The sequence below is a fragment of the Lasiosphaeria miniovina genome (genome assembly GCF_030549165.1).
Source record: "Lasiosphaeria miniovina strain SMH2392-1A chromosome Unknown B0T26scaffold_4, whole genome shotgun sequence".
Lineage (NCBI taxonomy): Eukaryota > Fungi > Ascomycota > Sordariomycetes > Sordariales > Lasiosphaeriaceae > Lasiosphaeria > Lasiosphaeria miniovina.
The window spans coordinates 1,353,057-1,370,280 of record NW_026848223.1 but is presented as its reverse complement, the minus strand read 5'-3'; the positions used below and the strand labels follow the sequence as shown (position 1 = coordinate 1,370,280).

At 54.2% G+C, this 17,224-nt stretch overlaps 4 protein-coding genes across 4 annotated transcripts; all 4 read right to left on the bottom strand.

Annotated features, from left to right (window-relative positions):
* Positions 1–1,053: 1,053 nt before the first annotated feature.
* B0T26DRAFT_675502 (uncharacterized protein) lies at positions 1,054–1,668 on the bottom strand (the record flags this gene model as incomplete). Its single annotated transcript, XM_060439839.1, has 3 exons — positions 1,054–1,081; positions 1,144–1,165; positions 1,233–1,668. The coding sequence occupies 3 exons, from the start codon at positions 1,666–1,668 to the stop codon at positions 1,054–1,056; spliced, it is 486 nt and encodes a 161-aa protein (XP_060295937.1).
* Positions 1,669–5,569: 3,901 nt separating this feature from the next.
* Positions 5,570–10,386, bottom strand: B0T26DRAFT_282846 (uncharacterized protein). The gene is made up of 3 exons (XM_060434156.1): positions 9,230–10,386; positions 6,063–9,086; positions 5,570–6,015 (listed from the first exon to the last, which is right to left on the bottom strand). The coding sequence occupies exons 1-3, from the start codon at positions 10,053–10,055 to the stop codon at positions 6,002–6,004; spliced, it is 3,864 nt and encodes a 1,287-aa protein (XP_060295936.1). The 5' UTR covers positions 10,056–10,386; the 3' UTR covers positions 5,570–6,001.
* A 1,071-nt stretch (positions 10,387–11,457) lies between these two features.
* Positions 11,458–11,929, bottom strand: B0T26DRAFT_647099 (thioredoxin-like protein; the record flags this gene model as incomplete). The annotated part of the gene is made up of 2 exons (XM_060437871.1): positions 11,458–11,544; positions 11,609–11,929. Coding segments are annotated over 2 exons (408 nt in total), but the record flags the coding sequence as incomplete, so codon positions are not given.
* Positions 11,930–15,915: 3,986 nt separating this feature from the next.
* B0T26DRAFT_802366 (uncharacterized protein) lies at positions 15,916–16,867 on the bottom strand (the record flags this gene model as incomplete). Its single annotated transcript, XM_060447049.1, has 5 exons — positions 15,916–16,012; positions 16,077–16,321; positions 16,484–16,602; positions 16,653–16,745; positions 16,822–16,867. The coding sequence occupies 4 exons, from the start codon at positions 16,865–16,867 to the stop codon at positions 16,109–16,111; spliced, it is 471 nt and encodes a 156-aa protein (XP_060295934.1). The 3' UTR covers positions 15,916–16,012; positions 16,077–16,108.
* Positions 16,868–17,224: the final 357 nt, after the last annotated feature.

The following is a 17,224-nucleotide window of genomic DNA, read 5'->3' as shown; positions in this document are numbered from 1 at the left end:
GGGTGTTGGATGGGATGGGTGGGTGGCAAGGATACCAGGAGGTAGAATATCATATAAGCCAAGTACATGCCACTCCCCATCACTTACGAGCATGGCGAGACATGCGTTTGGCTCGATCAACGGATTCCAGCACGAAGAGATGTTAAATTAGATTCCCCCGTTTTCCCGCCCCCCTCAGTTTCGAGAGAGGGCTGGGCAACAAAGGGGAGGCAGGGGGTGGGTAGAAAGAAAACTTGCTTGCCCAAATGTTCAGCTGTGGCTGTTGCGGAGCGGAGGGGTCGAGGGTAATTAGCGCCTCTCTTTGCGAGCCTGGTCGTCCTCTGGAAGCTTGTTTGTGTAAAGGACACGCGCGTCGTGGTTGGTGGTGGGACTTCATTACTCACAAGACACAGTTGATGCCTTTTAAACGCCATGGCCAGGGCAGGAGCGGGGAGGAGGAAAAATGGGAAAAAGGAAAAGCGAGGAAGCAAAGCAGAGCAAAAACCGAAAGCAAAAGAAAACCCATCTTCAGAAAATGAAAGGAAGTGGTTGTGGGGTTTCGTTAAAAAAAAAAAAGGGGGGGGGGGGGGGTGCCTCCCACGTAAGAGTGGTTATCCACCAAGTAGCTGGAATGACAAAGCCTACTTCTTGATAGCCAACAGCACAGCCACGGCATAGTCTCGAAGGGCCTCGAATTGGTCGAGGCTAAGGTATGCAATACATCACGTGGTTGTGAGGCTTGCATGGCGAGAGAGCAACATGCCGAGGTCTGTAGTGCCCGTGTGTAGCGTCAAGTCAAGGAATCTCACTTCGGTCAGACTATTGCAGTGGAGCAAAACATGTCTGACGTCCTCCCATTCGACGCCACATGAACATGTTGCAGACTTGGCTAGGCTTTTAATATTGTCAGCTCCTTTTTTCTCTTCGTGGACGGGGCGGCGGGGCACAATTATCCCCACACAAACAAAAGAGCGCATGCATACGAGATGATGGGTCGAATCTGGCTGATGAACCAGCGTCACATACTAAAAACAGTTTCGCCCCAAGTTGGGCTAGATATTATGGGATAGTGCCTCATTCGTCGTTCCACCTTAGCCTTGATCTGTACCGAAAGGAAGGAGTATGAGTGTTATTGCGGATAGGAAGCAGAGGGGGCACACTCACATGCTCGAGATGATCTTCAAATCTGAGGGCCGGGTCCAAAACAACTCCGAGGAGCACGTGACGCTCCTTGACAACTTGTCAACCAAGACCTGGTATCTCGGGAACATCGCTCGGTTCAGGTTTGGGGCCGTAACGACGATAATGTATGATGGCGTATTTTTCGGGGCCGAACTCGACACCCAGCTCGTTCGCATTCCAGTCAATCTCTTCCCAATCCTCGGGTCTGCCGTCCATTTCCTCCCCAGACGCCGGCTGCTGATGTATAGACTCTTCAACTTCATCACTGATCTCGATCGGCTCAAAATCCCCATCAGCCGGCTTGCCGAATATGTCAATGAGCTTTTTGTGCAGCTGTGTCAAGGGTCGGCAGTTGTCCCTATACGACCTGGACCAAACAACCATGGAAAGATCGTCGGCATACGCCCAGCACCGGAAAAGGGCAGGAGCGCCGAGTTTCGAGTGTGACACGGTATCAAAATACTCTAGAATTGGTGATGTAGCATTGGAATTGGCCTGGGCCGGCATTGTCTATATCGGTCGGTCGGGTCGACGTTGCATATATTCGTAACGTATATTGACTTCCCAAATCTTGGCTTGTACCTCGGCGTCCGACCTCATCACTCTTCGAATCCCTGGCGAGAAAGAAAGAAAGGTGGTCCTTATCTGCAGTGGTAGGGAGGGCAGTAGAGTTATTCGTGATGACTTTAGTATAGCCGGACTTGGGGGTCCAAACGAGTGTAGGAAGAGCTGGGAATGTCTTTTGCAATAAGGAACCCCACACGGTGGGCTATGCGCCCCTCGATATCGGACCTATCTGGACCGGTCGACGCCTCAGTACTTGTCGACAACTGGACGGCCGCGGGACTAGCCTTCTTCCTCTTGGATTCGGCGGCTTTCTCGCGCCGCACGGCTATCTTGCACCCTTTCTGTTTTTTGTCCCGAATGGCTCGGGGATGGTCGTCCTCTGTGAGCCCCCTTGGCGTGCAAAAAATGGCACTGTGCATTTGATTCTCCGGGGCGAATGCCACATAGATGGGACATGTTTGCAAGGCGACGATGTCGTATTGCCTCTCCTCGCACAGGAATGTGAGGGGCTCTTTGTATCGTTTCTCACATCCCTTGAGATTGATCTGTCCGACGAGTTTGCCATGGTTCGTGATGCGGGGCCCCCTGAAGTCACCAAGAACGAGATAGTATTCATTTCCCCCCAAATAGGCGGCCGATTGTCGAAAATCAACAAACACGGTTCCTCTTAGATTCGGGGGTCGTCGAGTTGATGCGGTGACAATAAGGTTCGGCCTAGCCCACCCCGAGCCCCACCCCGGGTGAGAGTCTGTCTTACTCTTAATTACCACTCAACCTCTCTAGATCACATCCCGCTTCCATGGCTGTCCAGGTCGACAATATCACCCAATAGTAAAGCATCGGACTCATCGCTATTTTTGTCGGCGTGAACTGTACCCATGTCAGCGGTGCCAGTTCAAGAAAACGAGGTTCCAACAATGCGGCTGACCAGCGTACAAAGTCTTTTCACGGCAATTGAATCTCGTGCGGTGAATTGCATCCTCCTAGTGCGGACGGGTGATTGATTGATCACTCCGCTCCTGAGAGACACCGATATTGTTGAGGACATGCACGGCGGGGGAGTAAGAGCGGGACGGGTCTCTCTTTTAACAGGAAATGAAACGGGGAATGTTCCTTGCCAGTGCGTTATATACCCTCTACCACGACTTGGACCATGGCGTGTCTTTCTTTTCGGACTGGTCGACTTTGCGGAAATAAGAAACTAAGAGAAAAGGACCAGATAACCTATAACAGCGACCCCCCGCCTGTTCTTCAGAATCATCGTCGATTAGGACTCTAGAACCGTACCCCCTTCAAAAACGGCGGGAGCTAGATAACGGGAACTGAGTTTTACAGGTACGTACGTACTCGTTCCTGTCCCCGAGGAAACATGCTTGTGTGCGTCTATAACACATACGAAAAAAGTAGACGGCCTCTTTTTATATCTTTTCCATCACTGACAGGAGACTTCTACTCCGAACAAAGCATATCGCTTGAACAGGATAAATGGCACATATAGATAGGACAGTAGCCACAGCGTCGAGGCCAAGATTCTCATATTCCTCTGCGAGCTAATTAGGTGGGTAGGTAAGCCGCGTGCCTGCAAGAGCAGGAGAACGAGAACGAAACGAGAGTGTAAGGTGCGTCTCTCTCTGTCTCTCTGTGTGTTTCGTGTTATTACAAGAACAAGACCTCCAACAAGGCCGCCGCCGCATTCATTCTCCCCAATCCCAATCCCAATCGAAGCAGCAGTAACAGCAGTAGGCTGGCTATCCCCCCATATAGCAGAGAGATCCAACCCGCCGCTACCTGCCTACCCAATCCATCCTCCGACTCGCCTTTCCCCAATCCCATACCCCACACACAAGCACACGAAATGCAAGAAGATCGTGGCTCGCGCCGAAGCAAAAAAGACGAAAACCCCAAACCCCGCCTCCTCCCAACATGTTTCGCTGCCTGGGTATCTTCCGCCGAGGGTATATCATCCCAATTCGTCCTGTCGTTCTTCGTTGGTTTGTTATATCTACCGGGTATCTACCCCGCCCATCCATCTATCCGTTGCTCTCGTCGACGCGCTCCCTGGCTGGCTCGTTCGCTCGCTCGCTCGCTCCGATGTGAGTAGATGAAGAAAGAAAGAATATGAATAAAGGGGTTTGTTCGTCGAGTCCGGCACGGCCACATCGTTCCGTGGCTGATGGATGCGGCAAGAATCCACCGATGACCCAACCAACTAAACAATCATGCCAGCCATGCCGAATCTAATCTTTCTTCCCGTCTCGAACCCTTTTTTTTTTTTTTTTGTTTTTGCAGTTTCGAGTTTTTTTTTCGGTTGCCACCTACAATTACGTATGTAACTAGGCGGCGTTCTTCTTCTTCTTTCCGTTGTCTCTCTTCTTCTTGTTCTTGCCAGCCGGCGCCTTGGGCTGCGGCTCGGACGGTGCCGGCGGCAGGCTTGCCTTGGGAGTGGCGGCTGCGGCCGAGGCCGGCGATGATGATAGGGCTGAATACCCGTCATCGGTCACGGGTGGGGGGCTGCTGGGCTTGGCGGCCTTCGAGGACGACAGGCTGCCGTCGTCGCTGGCGACGGCCATGAGCGCCGCCGGGGCCATGGACGAGTAGGGAGGAGAAGCGGTGGCGCGAGCATTAGGGGCAGGAGCGGGCGTGCCGCTGGCGTGCTTGGGTGTGGTTAGTGTTGCGGCAGTACGATAAATGGCTGGCTTGAGGGAATCTGGCGTCTTTGGCGAGGCGGGTCGGCCCTCGCTGAGGTCAAGGTCGCTGCAGCTGGGCGTTGGGCTGGAGCCGCGCCGTCCTCCCAGAGTCATGGTGGCAGAGGAAGGAGTGCCGAGTTGCGTGCCGTCGTGGACAGAAGTCGCGGGGCTAAGCCTAGGAGGCGTCCCTAGCGGCGACTCGAACATGAGCTCGTCGTCTTCGGCCACAGGAGGCGAGCTCTCCCGAGACGACACATGGCTCCGTGCGCTGAAGTAGCTGCTTGTTCGTCCAAAGTTAATATAACTACCAGCCAATGGAAAAAGGTCACGGGATCAAGGTGCGACTGAAATAGAGAAGGCATGATGGAAAAAAAGGGAAGGAAACCGATCCGGATGGAAGAGAAAGTCCGGGTGTAGAACAAGGCCAGGTAGTAAGAGATGTCTTCGAGATAGGTAGTTACGGGCCAGTTAGTACTTACTCGCTCGTCTGGTGGGTGTGCGCCACGGATGAGCCCGAGAGCTTGTGGCCAACCATGTACTGAGAATCCGATAGGATTACCAGGGTATTGTCTTGCGTGTCCTCCAGCTGTACCACGGGTTCGGCCTTCTGAACAACCACCTTGGGCGGGGGAGGATGCCGCGCAGAGCTCCGAGTTGGAACACGAGGGAAAGGGTCAAAGTTCTGGGGGAGGCCCGTGAAGCTGCCATGACGGATCCAGTCATGCTCCTGCTCCGTGTTCTTTGTCGCCTTGCTAGCCTCGACTGGAACAGTGGCTAGCAGATTCTCCACGACGGGAGCATCAACAACAGCAGTGTCAGCCACTACAGACTCGACTGTGGCAGCGCTGTTTATCGAAGAACCTGCAGCAGAAGGGCAGGCCGCTGAGATCGCAACCGCCGGAACCTCAGCCGCCGTGTTCTTGATGCAGGGCGTCTCCGTGAAACTAGTGTTGATATTGCCGGGAGTCTCGAACGCATCGGCTTGAGCCACGGGAGCGTCGAAATCACCAAGAGATGCCGAAACCGAAACATTGTCCGCTTCCGCTGCAGGTTCAGCAATGGAAGCCTCGATCTTGGGAGACCGAGTCAAAGGAGAGTTTGATGCAGGAAACTTGACGACCGGGACTTCCTTATCCGACGGCGCCTCGGGCATGTCCGGCTTGACCACTATCGACTCGTCCACGAGCAGCGAGGGTCGCTGCTGTGGCGCCTGCTGATGCTGCTCTGCAACAGTGAATGGGCGTGGCACTGTGGGCTGCGTGGGATGATACTCGACTGGGGGCATAGAGAACTCCGTCCTGCGAGGGACGTGGACCTGTGCCGACGGTGGAGACTGGGATTGCTGGTCGCCCATTTGCTGCTGGCTGGGGTGATACTGGCCATATTGAGGAGAGCCGGAATAGGGACCATATGCTGCTGGCTGGGTAAAGTAGCCTATGGGAGGCCCGCGGACCATGGGGGGTGTTCCGGCATGTTGAACAGGCGGTGGCGCCATGGCGGTATACTGGCTGCCGTAGGGAGGAGAGCAGTACCCGTACTCGGGAGGTGTGGCCATGGTAGGCTGGGCCATGGGAGGAACGCTAGCGCTAGCCACCCGTGTCTCCGCCTTGTTAGCAGCAAACAGTTCGTTGATGTCTAGAGACTGACTGTTGTTGTTACGGTTTCTGTCCACGCGTAGCGAGCCGCCTGCATCAGCACGGTAGCCTCTGCCGGAAGCAAGTTGAGCGTTGCTGTCTTGGCCCCACAACGAAGAGCCAGCGTCATGGTCTTGCTGGACAAGGTTGCTTTGCTCAGGCTTGGGTGGAAGTGTCGATGGAGCAGACGGGAGCTCCTTCGAGACGTGATGAGCAGTCTCCTGCACACTGCTGGTGGAGAGATCGGTCTTCCTCGGCCTATACCGCTTTTGCGATTTGCCCTCAGTGCCCTCGGCAGCGGTGTTCTCGGCGCTAGTATCGGCAGCGCCATGCTTGCCGGTTTTTTGGACAGCATTTTCGGGCTGTCCACCAGCAGGGCTGTTGACAAGAGTGGCCAGCGTAGATGGCCGGGACCCCGATTGCTGACCGCTCGCCTGTTGCTGCTTCTTTTTCTTGGACTTGTTCTTCTTAGGCTTCGACTTGCCATCCTCTTGCGTATCCTCGTGCTGCGGCTGTTTCGGCCCAGCTACCTGTGGGCTCGGGTTCTGCTCCAGAACGGCTGCAGACGACCGGCTTCGGGTGCCAAAGTCCGTTCCACCGACTTGAGTGTTCACACGCAGCTCAGGACGCTCCACAACCGTTGGCACTGGAGCCACGGGAGTCTTTGCGCTGCCGGAAATGGGGGGGACGCCTGAAGAACCCGCGTTATCGATGCCCATCCACTCCGAGGGGATGCTCTGGCGGACTCGAAGCTTGCGGTGGATTACGGTTTCGATAGCCTTCCCCTCTTCGGCTTCTGAAGTGAAGAATCGAACGTCTTGGGAACCAAAGACGTACTTTGGCCTCTCCGTTGCCGGCTTGGTACGTTCACTTTCGGGCTCCTCGAGGATTTGAGGCAGAGCCGCAATGGTCTTCTGATGCACAACAGATGCTCCAGCCTCAGTCGTCTCCTCTTCGACAGGGATTGCTGTATTGGAGACACCGCCCTTCTTCTCTTGGGCGGGAATGTCGGCAATGGGATTGGTATGCATTTCGGGTGCAGTGATCTCCTTAGTAGCGCCGCCGCTGGAAACACAATCCTGAGGAGTAACATGGCCTTTAGAAGCGACCGGCTGCGAGGAGATAACCGACTCCTCGGTGGTGACCGGATTCTCGATAGCGACCGAAGTCTCAGTTGCAACCGGCTTCTCAGGAATGGCCGACAACTCCGAAGTACTAGACTGTTTCCGCGAGACATGGACTTCAGGAGAGTTGTTCATCTCGGCAAGAATCGAAGACTCCTCGGCTACGTGCTCCTTCTTTTGCTCCGGTAAAGGCTGGTCGTGGCCAGGAGCTGCAGGAGCGGCCGCACTCGCAGGAGTGATATAAACGTGGCTGGCCATGTCCAGAAGCATTCCTGTGGTGCTGGCTCCGCTAGGCACGGGAATGTATTGGTGGGGGACAACCGAGGGATGGTGCGCAAGCACCTGGCCGTAGCCAGTCTGGGGTCCGCCATATGGCTGGAACTTCCGAGCTGGCTGGGCGTTCTGTGCTGGGTTTTGCTGCTCGTCCTGTTTACAGGGCTGGTAGCTGGGAGCCCCATACTGGGAGGGGTTCCAGTAAGCGGGGTGGTGACCAGCGTACTGCTGCTGGGGCATATGGGCCATGGGTTGAGCCGCCGACGGGAACAAAGTGCCAGGGATCACTCCAGCGGGCATTCGCATTCCGTGGAATCCTTGGGAGCCGTACTGAGGCTGCTGCGTGTACTGTGACTGTCCGTAGAACTGGGGTTGTCCCGAGAACTGATGCTGTCCGGCAAACTGCTGATATCCCGAAGGATATAGCTGCTGCGCGTATTGCTGTGGCTGCATGCGGACATATACTGGCGAGGTTTGCGATGAGGCGGAAGGGTTGCCAAATGGGTTTCCACCAAATGCGGCTGAGCTGGTAAATCGAGCGTTGTTTTCCAAGAAGCGGCCATCCGACGTCCCCCGGTTCTTATGGCGAGGGCTGCCAGTGCTATATTGGGCTGGGTGGACAAACGCGCCTGAGAGTGGTTGCCGAGGTTTGCGGCTCGAGTTACCACCGGAAGCTTGGTTGCTCGCGACTGAAGGCATTGGAGGGGTACGCAGCTTCTGGTTTTGGTTCTGAGTCTTTGGCTGTTGAGGCTGCGACGGCTGCGTCTCGCCGCCTGAGACGCCGGTACCCTTGTCTATGGTCATGTGCTCGGCCGGCTGTGTCGCCGATCGGAGGCTAACGTGTGACTGCTTAGAGGCCGGCGAGTACAGCTCGATGTAGTGCCTGGAGTGGTACGGAAAGACTACCTTGAGCTTGTTGGCCAGAGGGTACAGGGACTGTCCGTGGGCTTCGTTGCACGCCCTCACGGCGCTGTCGTCCGACTTGAAGTAGACAAAGAAGTTTCTGAGAGATCTTCCGCCGAGTCGGTAAGGGTGAGCCTTCGGGCATGTTGGCTCACACGACTCGACCTCTCCCCATTTACCGAAGAACCCCTTGATTTGGTGCGTGTACTTTTCCTGCGGGATTCCGTCGATAGAGAGTCCCTGGACGAGGACGCTTCGAGACTTCTTGTCACATCGAGGACAATGGCAAGGCTCAGACTGTTGCGAGACAGATCGGTCGCGGTTGCCGTGAAATTTGCAGGCCACTTTTGCGGTGTGTGAGGGAATGGGAAGAGTGGAAGGACCTGAGTTCTTAAGTGGATGGGCTGGGAGGCGGGAGGGGCCAGCTATTTCAACGGACGTCTGCAACTTGGCCAACTCGGTCTGTGCCATGTCAATGGGGCCCGATTTAGAAGGCTCGTGGCGCCTCGTGTTATGCTCCACTCCATAGACCTTCAAGTCTCCCTGGCCAGCGGTAACCACTATGGGGATTGCGAGCGGGGCTACGCGCAGGGTGGGCGAAACGTTGGCGGACTGGCTGCCGGTGGAAGAAGCAGGCGAGTTTTTCACGGCCGAGGGGAACTCAGTAGCCAGTGCCGAACTGCAACGAAGCTGCTCTACGGCGTTGCTGCTGGGCGGCACGAGGTATTTGTTCACGTCTATATTATTGCATTAGTTAGAAACCAGCGCAGTCAGAAAATAGGGGACGACATTCGGAGAATGGGAGATAAATTTAGGTACACGAGTGGAGGAAGAAAGTCAGAAAAGAGTTCGTTGAACTCGTGAGTTATTCAAATCATACCTCTTCCATGACCAGCTTGGTACTCGTTCTTGCTGGCAGTCGAACCTTCCTTCGAATCCTTGACGGGGCTCGGGGCAAAATAGAAGGGATGCCAATGGATGAGGATGCGGCGCAACACGTCCAAATACTCGTAACTGCAAGGGGCGACGTTGTTCCAGTCGTTGGCCGTGAAAATACTGAGAATGTCGCGCTTCTGGTCCCAAGTGCTCAGCTTTTGGCGGTTATCGGCGTGGGTGAGCCACTTGTAAGCCCAATCGTCGGCGATCATGAAGCCCTCGGGATTTTCATTGGCCAGCTGGGGGGGGTTAATGTCCATGGTATCGCCGACCTGCTGGCCATAGGCCTCGGCGACATTTCCCTTTGCAATTTCCTTACCTTTGCCCTTGGCCTCCTCGATGCTCTTGTTCTCGTGGTAAAGGTAGTCAATTGCGAGCCAGAGATTGACGGCGCCGTGGCTCCAGATGTCCGCCGCGTCAAAGTAGTCGTACATCTGCTCCCACTTCTCAACCGGGGCGACCTTCTCCATCAGGTGCTCAGGGTGGAACTTTCGAATGAGGTTTGCCTTGATCTGGACCTGATTCTCATCCCAGTCGCGGATTTCGCGCTGCTTGAAAGGGTGCTTCATCCAGCGCTTGACGGGAACATGGGCACTAATGGTGAAGATGCACTGGGCATCAGCTGGCATCTTGGTGTAGAATCCCATTTGGAGATTTCCGAGCTTCTCCAGCACCTGCTTGGGCGTGAGCTGAACGCGATGGCCCATGGTGGTCGAAGTTGACGTCTGAAAGGTGGCTGCGCCTCCGGTCGCAGAGGTGGTTTTCTTCATTCTCAATAGCGAGTGCTGATATTTGGGTGAATGGTTGTTTGTGCGGTTTTGTTTTGATGGTGACAAACGCCTTTTCGAAAGACAGCAAACATAAACGTCTAGCAGCGCGGGTTGTGTGGTTGAGAGAGAATCGAGAAAAGAGCGTCTCGAAATTTTTTGGAGGTGAAAAGGTGAGGGCTCAAAAATGAGAGAGAGAGGGATCGAAAAGGTGGGCGTGGGTGGGTTGCCGGGGAGGCGGTTTTGCAGGTAGGCCAAGCACCAAATTCTCTCATATAAAAAGGTGAGGTGAAAGTGAGACTCGCGCTGGGAGAGCCGGCTGGAGGAGCAAAACCTGCGCAAGAACGAGCGGAAACGCTTCGGCGCTGCCAAGGAGAAGAGGAGGAAGAGGAAAGAGGCAGCTCAGCAGCCCTTATAGAAGAGAGTTTGCCGGAAGAGCCGCCCGCGGGTCGCTCTGAAACAGTCGTCTTTTGCGCAGAAGTTGTGCGAGCTTGGTAGCGTGGAATGGAGAGAGTCGAAAGAAGAGGACGGATGAACCCAACGAGCGAGCAAACCACCAGAGAGAGAGTAGCTGATCAACGTGAAGCGTTCCAGGTCTTGGAAGGCTGAGTGAGATGGTACACGTTTGGGGTGGCAGAGTGTGAGAGGGAGTGTGGAGGATGCAGCATGGATTGTGACGACCACGAGGTAGAAAAAGGTGTGAGGGAGGTGTGGTGGCTAGTGCACGCGTGCCCCTCGAAGAAAAGACGTGGGTGGGCAGAGGGCAGAGGGCAGAGGGCAGAGGAAATCCCCCCGTCACCTAGTCGACAGACTCGACTGCCCAACCGCCTGACTGTCTCCTGGCCTACCTACCTTCCCCTCCCTCGCCCTCACAAAAGACCCCAGGAACCGATTCAAGATTTTTTTGCAGTGCATTCCGGAAATGCGAAACCACTCCAACCAACTACCAGCACAGGCGGCCGTCTGTATTTGCATCCCCTTTCCTTTCATTTTCTTTCTGTCCTTCTTTCTTTCAGTCCTTGCTTCCTTCATTCCCGTTTTCTTTCTCTGCGCCAAACCATGTGCAAAGAGCACGTACCCGAGACATGGTTCAGACAGCTAAAGAAAACCACAATGCTCATTCAACGGCAGTGGCAGCGGCGGCAGCAGCCCTACGCCATGGACCGTTCGGCTCGACGGACCAGGCGCCGCTGCCCATACGGTTTCCACCTTTTTTAACCACCAACTAGAGGGGAAAAATTGAAGACAGGGCGTTTATTGAATAGTTTACAGAAGAAACAAACTTTTGCAGAGAAGAAAAGAGAGCTGAGTGTGTAGAGTAGTCGCCTGAGCAAACAGAAGGAGCGAAAAAAATATGAAATGACATGAATGTACAGCGCGGCGGGGTACGGCAAGAACCGTGAGCCTATTTCTTGGGCAGCTCGTTCAGCATCTTCAGTATCGCAGACTCGTTGGCCCCGGGAACCACTTTGCCGTTGTTCCAGTCAACAACCTGCGTTGCGCGTGAGTGAGAGAGTGAGTGAGTGGCTATGAGAAGGGCAGGAGCAAAAACGCACCAGAGGGACCTGGAACTTTTGGTTGTTCTGCTTGAAGGCCTTGAGGGCGTCGTGCTTGTTGATCTCGCCGGCTACAATTGACGGGATATCGGCCTTGGGGACATAGTCCAGGATGGTCTCGAGCTGGCTCGGGGTGGGGGGGTCCTCGACAATGGTGAGCTCGAACTCTGGGATCTGGGTTGCCTGGGCTGAGTGGTCGCTCGCTTGGTCTTCAGTGGCCGATTCGGAAGCGGCGGCCGACGTCTGCTTTAGGAGCGTTGCAATCTTGACCGACGCGGGCGAGCTTGGCTTGTGGAAGAGGGTGATGATATCGAGGGAGCGGCGCTGCAGGAGCGACGAGCCAAGAAAGGAGACAAGGTCAGCGGCTGCCCATATCCCAGCACCAATTTCCCACGCCACGCGCGATTGCACTTACGAATCGAAACATGGTCGCGGTGTTTATCTATTAATTGCTCAAGCCTGGTGAAATAATTGGTCTACAGCGCAATTCGTGTCGTTGTCGTGGGCATAAGGGAGCTGTGAAGTGCGGGCGTTTGTCGCTTTAAACAGGCATGTCGTTACAGCTAGCGTGTTGGGATGGGTTCGGTTTTCGCCAGGGAGCTTGGGTCATGTGGAGGCTTAGCTTACCCCACCCTCCTACCCTTGGCCTGGGCCTGCGGGAAGTCACTGCCGTAGTCCCCTGTTCAGTCAGAAATTGCTTGCAGCTGCAGTTTTTGTCAGCTTCCGTTCCAAACCGCTAACGTAATTGCATAGCGAGTGGCCATGTATAGCGAGTGGCCATGTATAGCGAGTGGCCACTCTCGCCACCCTGTGACGGCCCGCCTTACGCAGTAGGGATGTCAATGGTTGAAGGCAGCAACGAATGTGGATTTAAAGCTAAGGAAGAGAAAGGAATCTATCGCCGGGTCCGCGCAGGGCGCGGAGAAATAGGTAGTGGTGCTCAGTGCGCACAGGCCACACCCTAAGCACAATGCAGCCAATAGAATCAATCCTGTCACATGAGCCCTGTGGCGACCGTGACACACCCCAATTGAACTTTCGCCCGACACACCAACACTACAAAAAAAACTAAAAATGCCACCTAAACGAAATGAAGCACAAATATAGCTTGCCCTCCAAGCTATGGAACGCAATAAATCACTAAAGCCCTTTGCAGCTGCAAAACTGTATTCGGTACCCCGAAAAACACTTGAGCGGCGATTAAAGGGAATCCTCCCTCAAGCAAACACTATCGCCAACTCTCGGAATCTCAATCCCCTTAAAGAGCAGGTTATTATACAAAAGGTTCTTGACCTCTATGAGCAAGGATTTTCGCCAGGATACGATGTGGTTGAAGATATGGCCAATTTGCTACGCATCACGCGTAACGCGTCACGCGTCGGACCACGCTGGGCTTCAAACTTCGTACGACGACAACCAGAGCTCCAGATACGTTGGACGCGTCCGTACGACTACCAGAGAGCCAAATACGAAGATCCAGAGATAATTGGGGCGTTGTTTGACCTTATTCGTAATACAATCGCGAAATATGGGATTATTGAGTCGGATATCTGGAACCTTGACGAGACTGGGTTTATAATGGGCCAAATTTCGCCGATGCTTGTTGTTACTTCATCTAAAGCCCGTAGGAAGGTCAAGAAGATCCAGCCTGGTAATCGGGAATGGGCTATAGTGATCCAGGCTGTACAGTCGGGTGGTAATAGCATCCCTCCGTACGTGGTGGTTGCAGGCAAAATCCACCTCGAAAGTTGGTATCGCGATAGCCCTTTCCCCCCCGATTAGACCGTTGATCTCTCGGAAACTGGTTGGACGAATAACCAGATTGGTCTTAATTGGATTAAGCACTTCGACAAACACTCTCGCCGTTATATAATAGGTGGAAAACTTCTCCTAATCCTTGATAGGCATGAGAGCTACTGTTACAATCTGGACAACAGGTCCACGGAGCTAGGCCCGGCCTAGGATTGTGGGGGTCTGGACGGCAGGTAGGAGATGACAAGAGGCAAGGAGTATCGTGCACAGATTGCGAAAGACGGGCTTTCAACACACAACCTATGTGTGCTTAACCAGATGCATTGATAGCTGCAGAACCGTTCTCCCAGAGAGAGCGTGCTGCCAGCTCCTATATAGAACTACGAGCAACCAATCAGAGTCCCTTCTTTGCGCTCTGTGGGCCCCGGGGCGATCTGCCAACAGATCGCCATGGGCCCCACTAATCGCCCTGCTCCGTGCGCTCTCCCGGGTCTTGGCAACTAACCGCACAGAGCACTACCTGATTGGCCGCATCCTTCCTGCCGAGAGCCCTGCCCTGAATGCCGCTCCAGCAATCTGCAGCGGGCGGGACAACGCCCTCTGTGCCTTTGAACCGGGATCGTAACAGAAGCTAATACGCAACCATATTCACCATATCACCAAGCCCGACTTCTTTCTCGCCTTCTACAACGTATTTCAAGCAATATTCAAACCTAAAAAGCATAAGGAGGTTTCCGAGGGGCAGGCCTTGTCCCATTTGACCCAGAAAAGGTGATATCCCAGCTAGATATCAAGCTTCGTACACCAATACCTACTTGCCCCCCCGAGGACTCAAGACCCTTGTGTTACGACCCTGGTTCAAAGGTGCAGAGGGCGTTGCCCGCCCGCTGCGGATTGGCTGGAACGGCACTTAGGGTGGGGCTCTCGCTAAGAGAAGGTGCATCCAATTAGGAGTGCTCAGTGGGGCCATTGCCAAGGTGCACTGAGCAGGCTGAGCTCAGTAGGATCAGTGCCGAGACCCACTGAGCGCACTGAGCAGGGAGCTCAGTGGGGATCAGTGCGTCTAGGACTGAGCACGACTGAGCATGTAAGGCAGGAACTCTGATTGGTTGCTCATAGTTCTATATAGGAGCTGGCAGCACGCTCTCTCTGGAGAACGGTTCTGCAGCTATCAATGCATCTGGTTAAGCATACATTGGTTGTGTGTTGAAAGCCTGTCTTTCGCAATCTGTGCACGATACTCCTTGTCTCCTGTCATCTCCTACCTGCCGTCCAGACCCCCACAATCCTAGGCCGGGCCTAGCTCCGTGGACCTGTTGTCCAGATTGTAACACCTTGACCAAATTGTAAAGGATACAACGAAGGTTATGCACGAGGTAGTATTGATGAAGGCTCGTATACGAGAGCTTGAGGAGGCAAATACAGCCCTAAGTAAACGCCGAAGGGCTAAAAAAAGTCGTATCCAAGCAGGAGGACCATTAACTATACAGGATGCAAGCGATATTCTGGCTGAAAGGGATGTATACGCCCTACTAGAGGAGGAAAAGCGGTCGGGAGGTGGCCGTACGAGGAGCAATACAGCAGGTTCACGGCACTGTAGCAATTGCGGCAAAACAGGACACAACTCTCTCGTACGTGCCAGGAGGATGCGAAAATGGATAAGGGATTGGATTCTAAGTAGTTTTAATTGATCATTTTTTTGTGGTATTAGTGTGTCGTGCGAAAGCTCAATTGGGGTGGGGAGAGTGGCCACTCGCTATACATGGCCACTCGCTATGCAATTACGTTACGTCATGTTCAAAACCCGCTTTTCAAAACCCGCTTTTGGAGAACCCCCACGCCATGCCATGCGCCAGCCCCAACAGCCCACCTTGGGTTTTTGACAATTGTTGGTAAAGTAGATTGTAGCACGGAACATATATATGTCTCCCTCAACGAAGTCTTACACTGCCTAAATTTCATGCCGAGAGGAGGGGATTCGTATTGAAAACGCGGATAAGTCCGCTCTGCCTGCACTGGGTTACATTGTGTTGAAGCAGCATCGTAATTACCAATTATGTCCGCCTGAGATCAAAGGAAATTGACACATCTTCTCCCGACGCGGAAAGAGCCATGGGATATTCTCCCATAACCGAAATGTGATTTACAGAGAGGTGAAACAGGGAGGTTTCTAGGCTTTCTCTGTGACCTATCTCGACCTCTACGTATAGTCACCGCGCGTCAAGGTCTCCGCCAAGAGCAGCCAAGTCCCCTGTCCCATTATTATTAGTATCGCCCCGACTGCCTCTTGCGGCTACCTAGGTAGATATTTTTATGATCCAAGAATTTTGCCCTTTCCAGTGAGACGGTCGTCACCAGCAGCTCGACGAGTAGTAGAATTCGTACTGCTCGCTGCAGGCCAGGACTGAGAAGGCGTTGTCGGCGGCCCACGAACCGTTCTCGTGCCCTACTTGTATATTTTCTTGCTTCCCCGTCCAGTTGTTGTAGCCTGGGTAAGCACGGCCCGTGGCGCGAAACCAGGGGTCATGCGCAGGGAGAGGGTATCGTGCCATGTTGGCCAAGCACAATAGGGTCAGGTCGGCGTCACTGAGGGTGGGGGAAAACTAGGAGCGGACCAAGCCGTCATTGTATCCTGCCCAAGCTTTCATAGTCCTAGAGGTTGGGCATCTGTTAGACCCTGCGGGCCAACTCAGCACCAGACGAGCGAGGCACTTACCATAAGTTGTATGGGTTTTTATTGTTCGGATCCTAGTACGCCGAGTCAAACGCTACCAAGGTGAAGTTGCCGTATGAAGTCGGTCCTAGGTAGTAATACCAGTATGCGTCGTCGGTGGAGAAGCACGGTCTAGGAGGAGTGTGTGTCCGGTTGGAAGAGTGGCGCTCTTCGGCAAGAATCGGCGCGCAGGTGATAGCCATGCGGAAGCGCAAGCGGGAATTGGGTCGAGCATTTATGCCAAGATGCTGAAAAGGGTCAATATAGCCCGTGTCGGCTTGGAAGCCGCCTGGCTGAGCACAGATATCCGCGCCAACGGGACAGGGCATGGGTCGGATGGTTAGCGGGAGTGATGGCACGACGAAGACTAAGGTGCACAAGGGCGGCGGCGATGGACACTGCCGACTTACGTGCGGCGCCGACCTTGCTGTGACGCCAGGCCAAGACACGATGACGAATGCCCACAGCGAGGACGCGCTACTAGTCGAGTTGCGAAGCAGCACCTGCAATGCGTGATGGGGGCCAGTCTCTGGGCGGGCGGTAGACCAGATTTGGTGCATGAAAAAGCATACGACGGACCAGACTTGGCGATCGACAAGCCGACAAACAGGGCGATGGCGCTGATGAGAAGCGGGCCGTCATTGCGGCCGACGGTGAGAACCTTGGATCCATCTGTTCGTGTTGCTCGCTCGTCAGGCGACAGAAGACCTTTGAGTAATTCTGGGTCTAAATGGAGTTGAAAACCCACCGCTCCAGTTCGTCCAAATACCTATGTATACGGGATACAAGGACATCGCTTTGACCACCCTCGCCCAATGTAGGGAGGTAGACAGATGCGCTGGCCCACTGGCTATGGCAAACATTGTAACCCGGATACGACGCTTTTATATGCTGGTAGCCTGGTAGCAGCCTATAGAGAGTGGAAGCCAAGTTTGACAGAGAAACAAGTCGAAATACCCGGTAAGCGACCCGCGTGCGTCCCGCCTTCCAGCTTATTAAACCCTACGTCATGCTCATTATCACACGAACGTACTGTTGAGCTAAAGGTGCTGCACAAGTTGTGTTTCTGTGCTCATCAGCTGAGGAACTGAGCAGCATTGATTTGCTTTCTAGTCACGGCCCACGAGTGTGTGGAAGATTGGGAAAGCTCA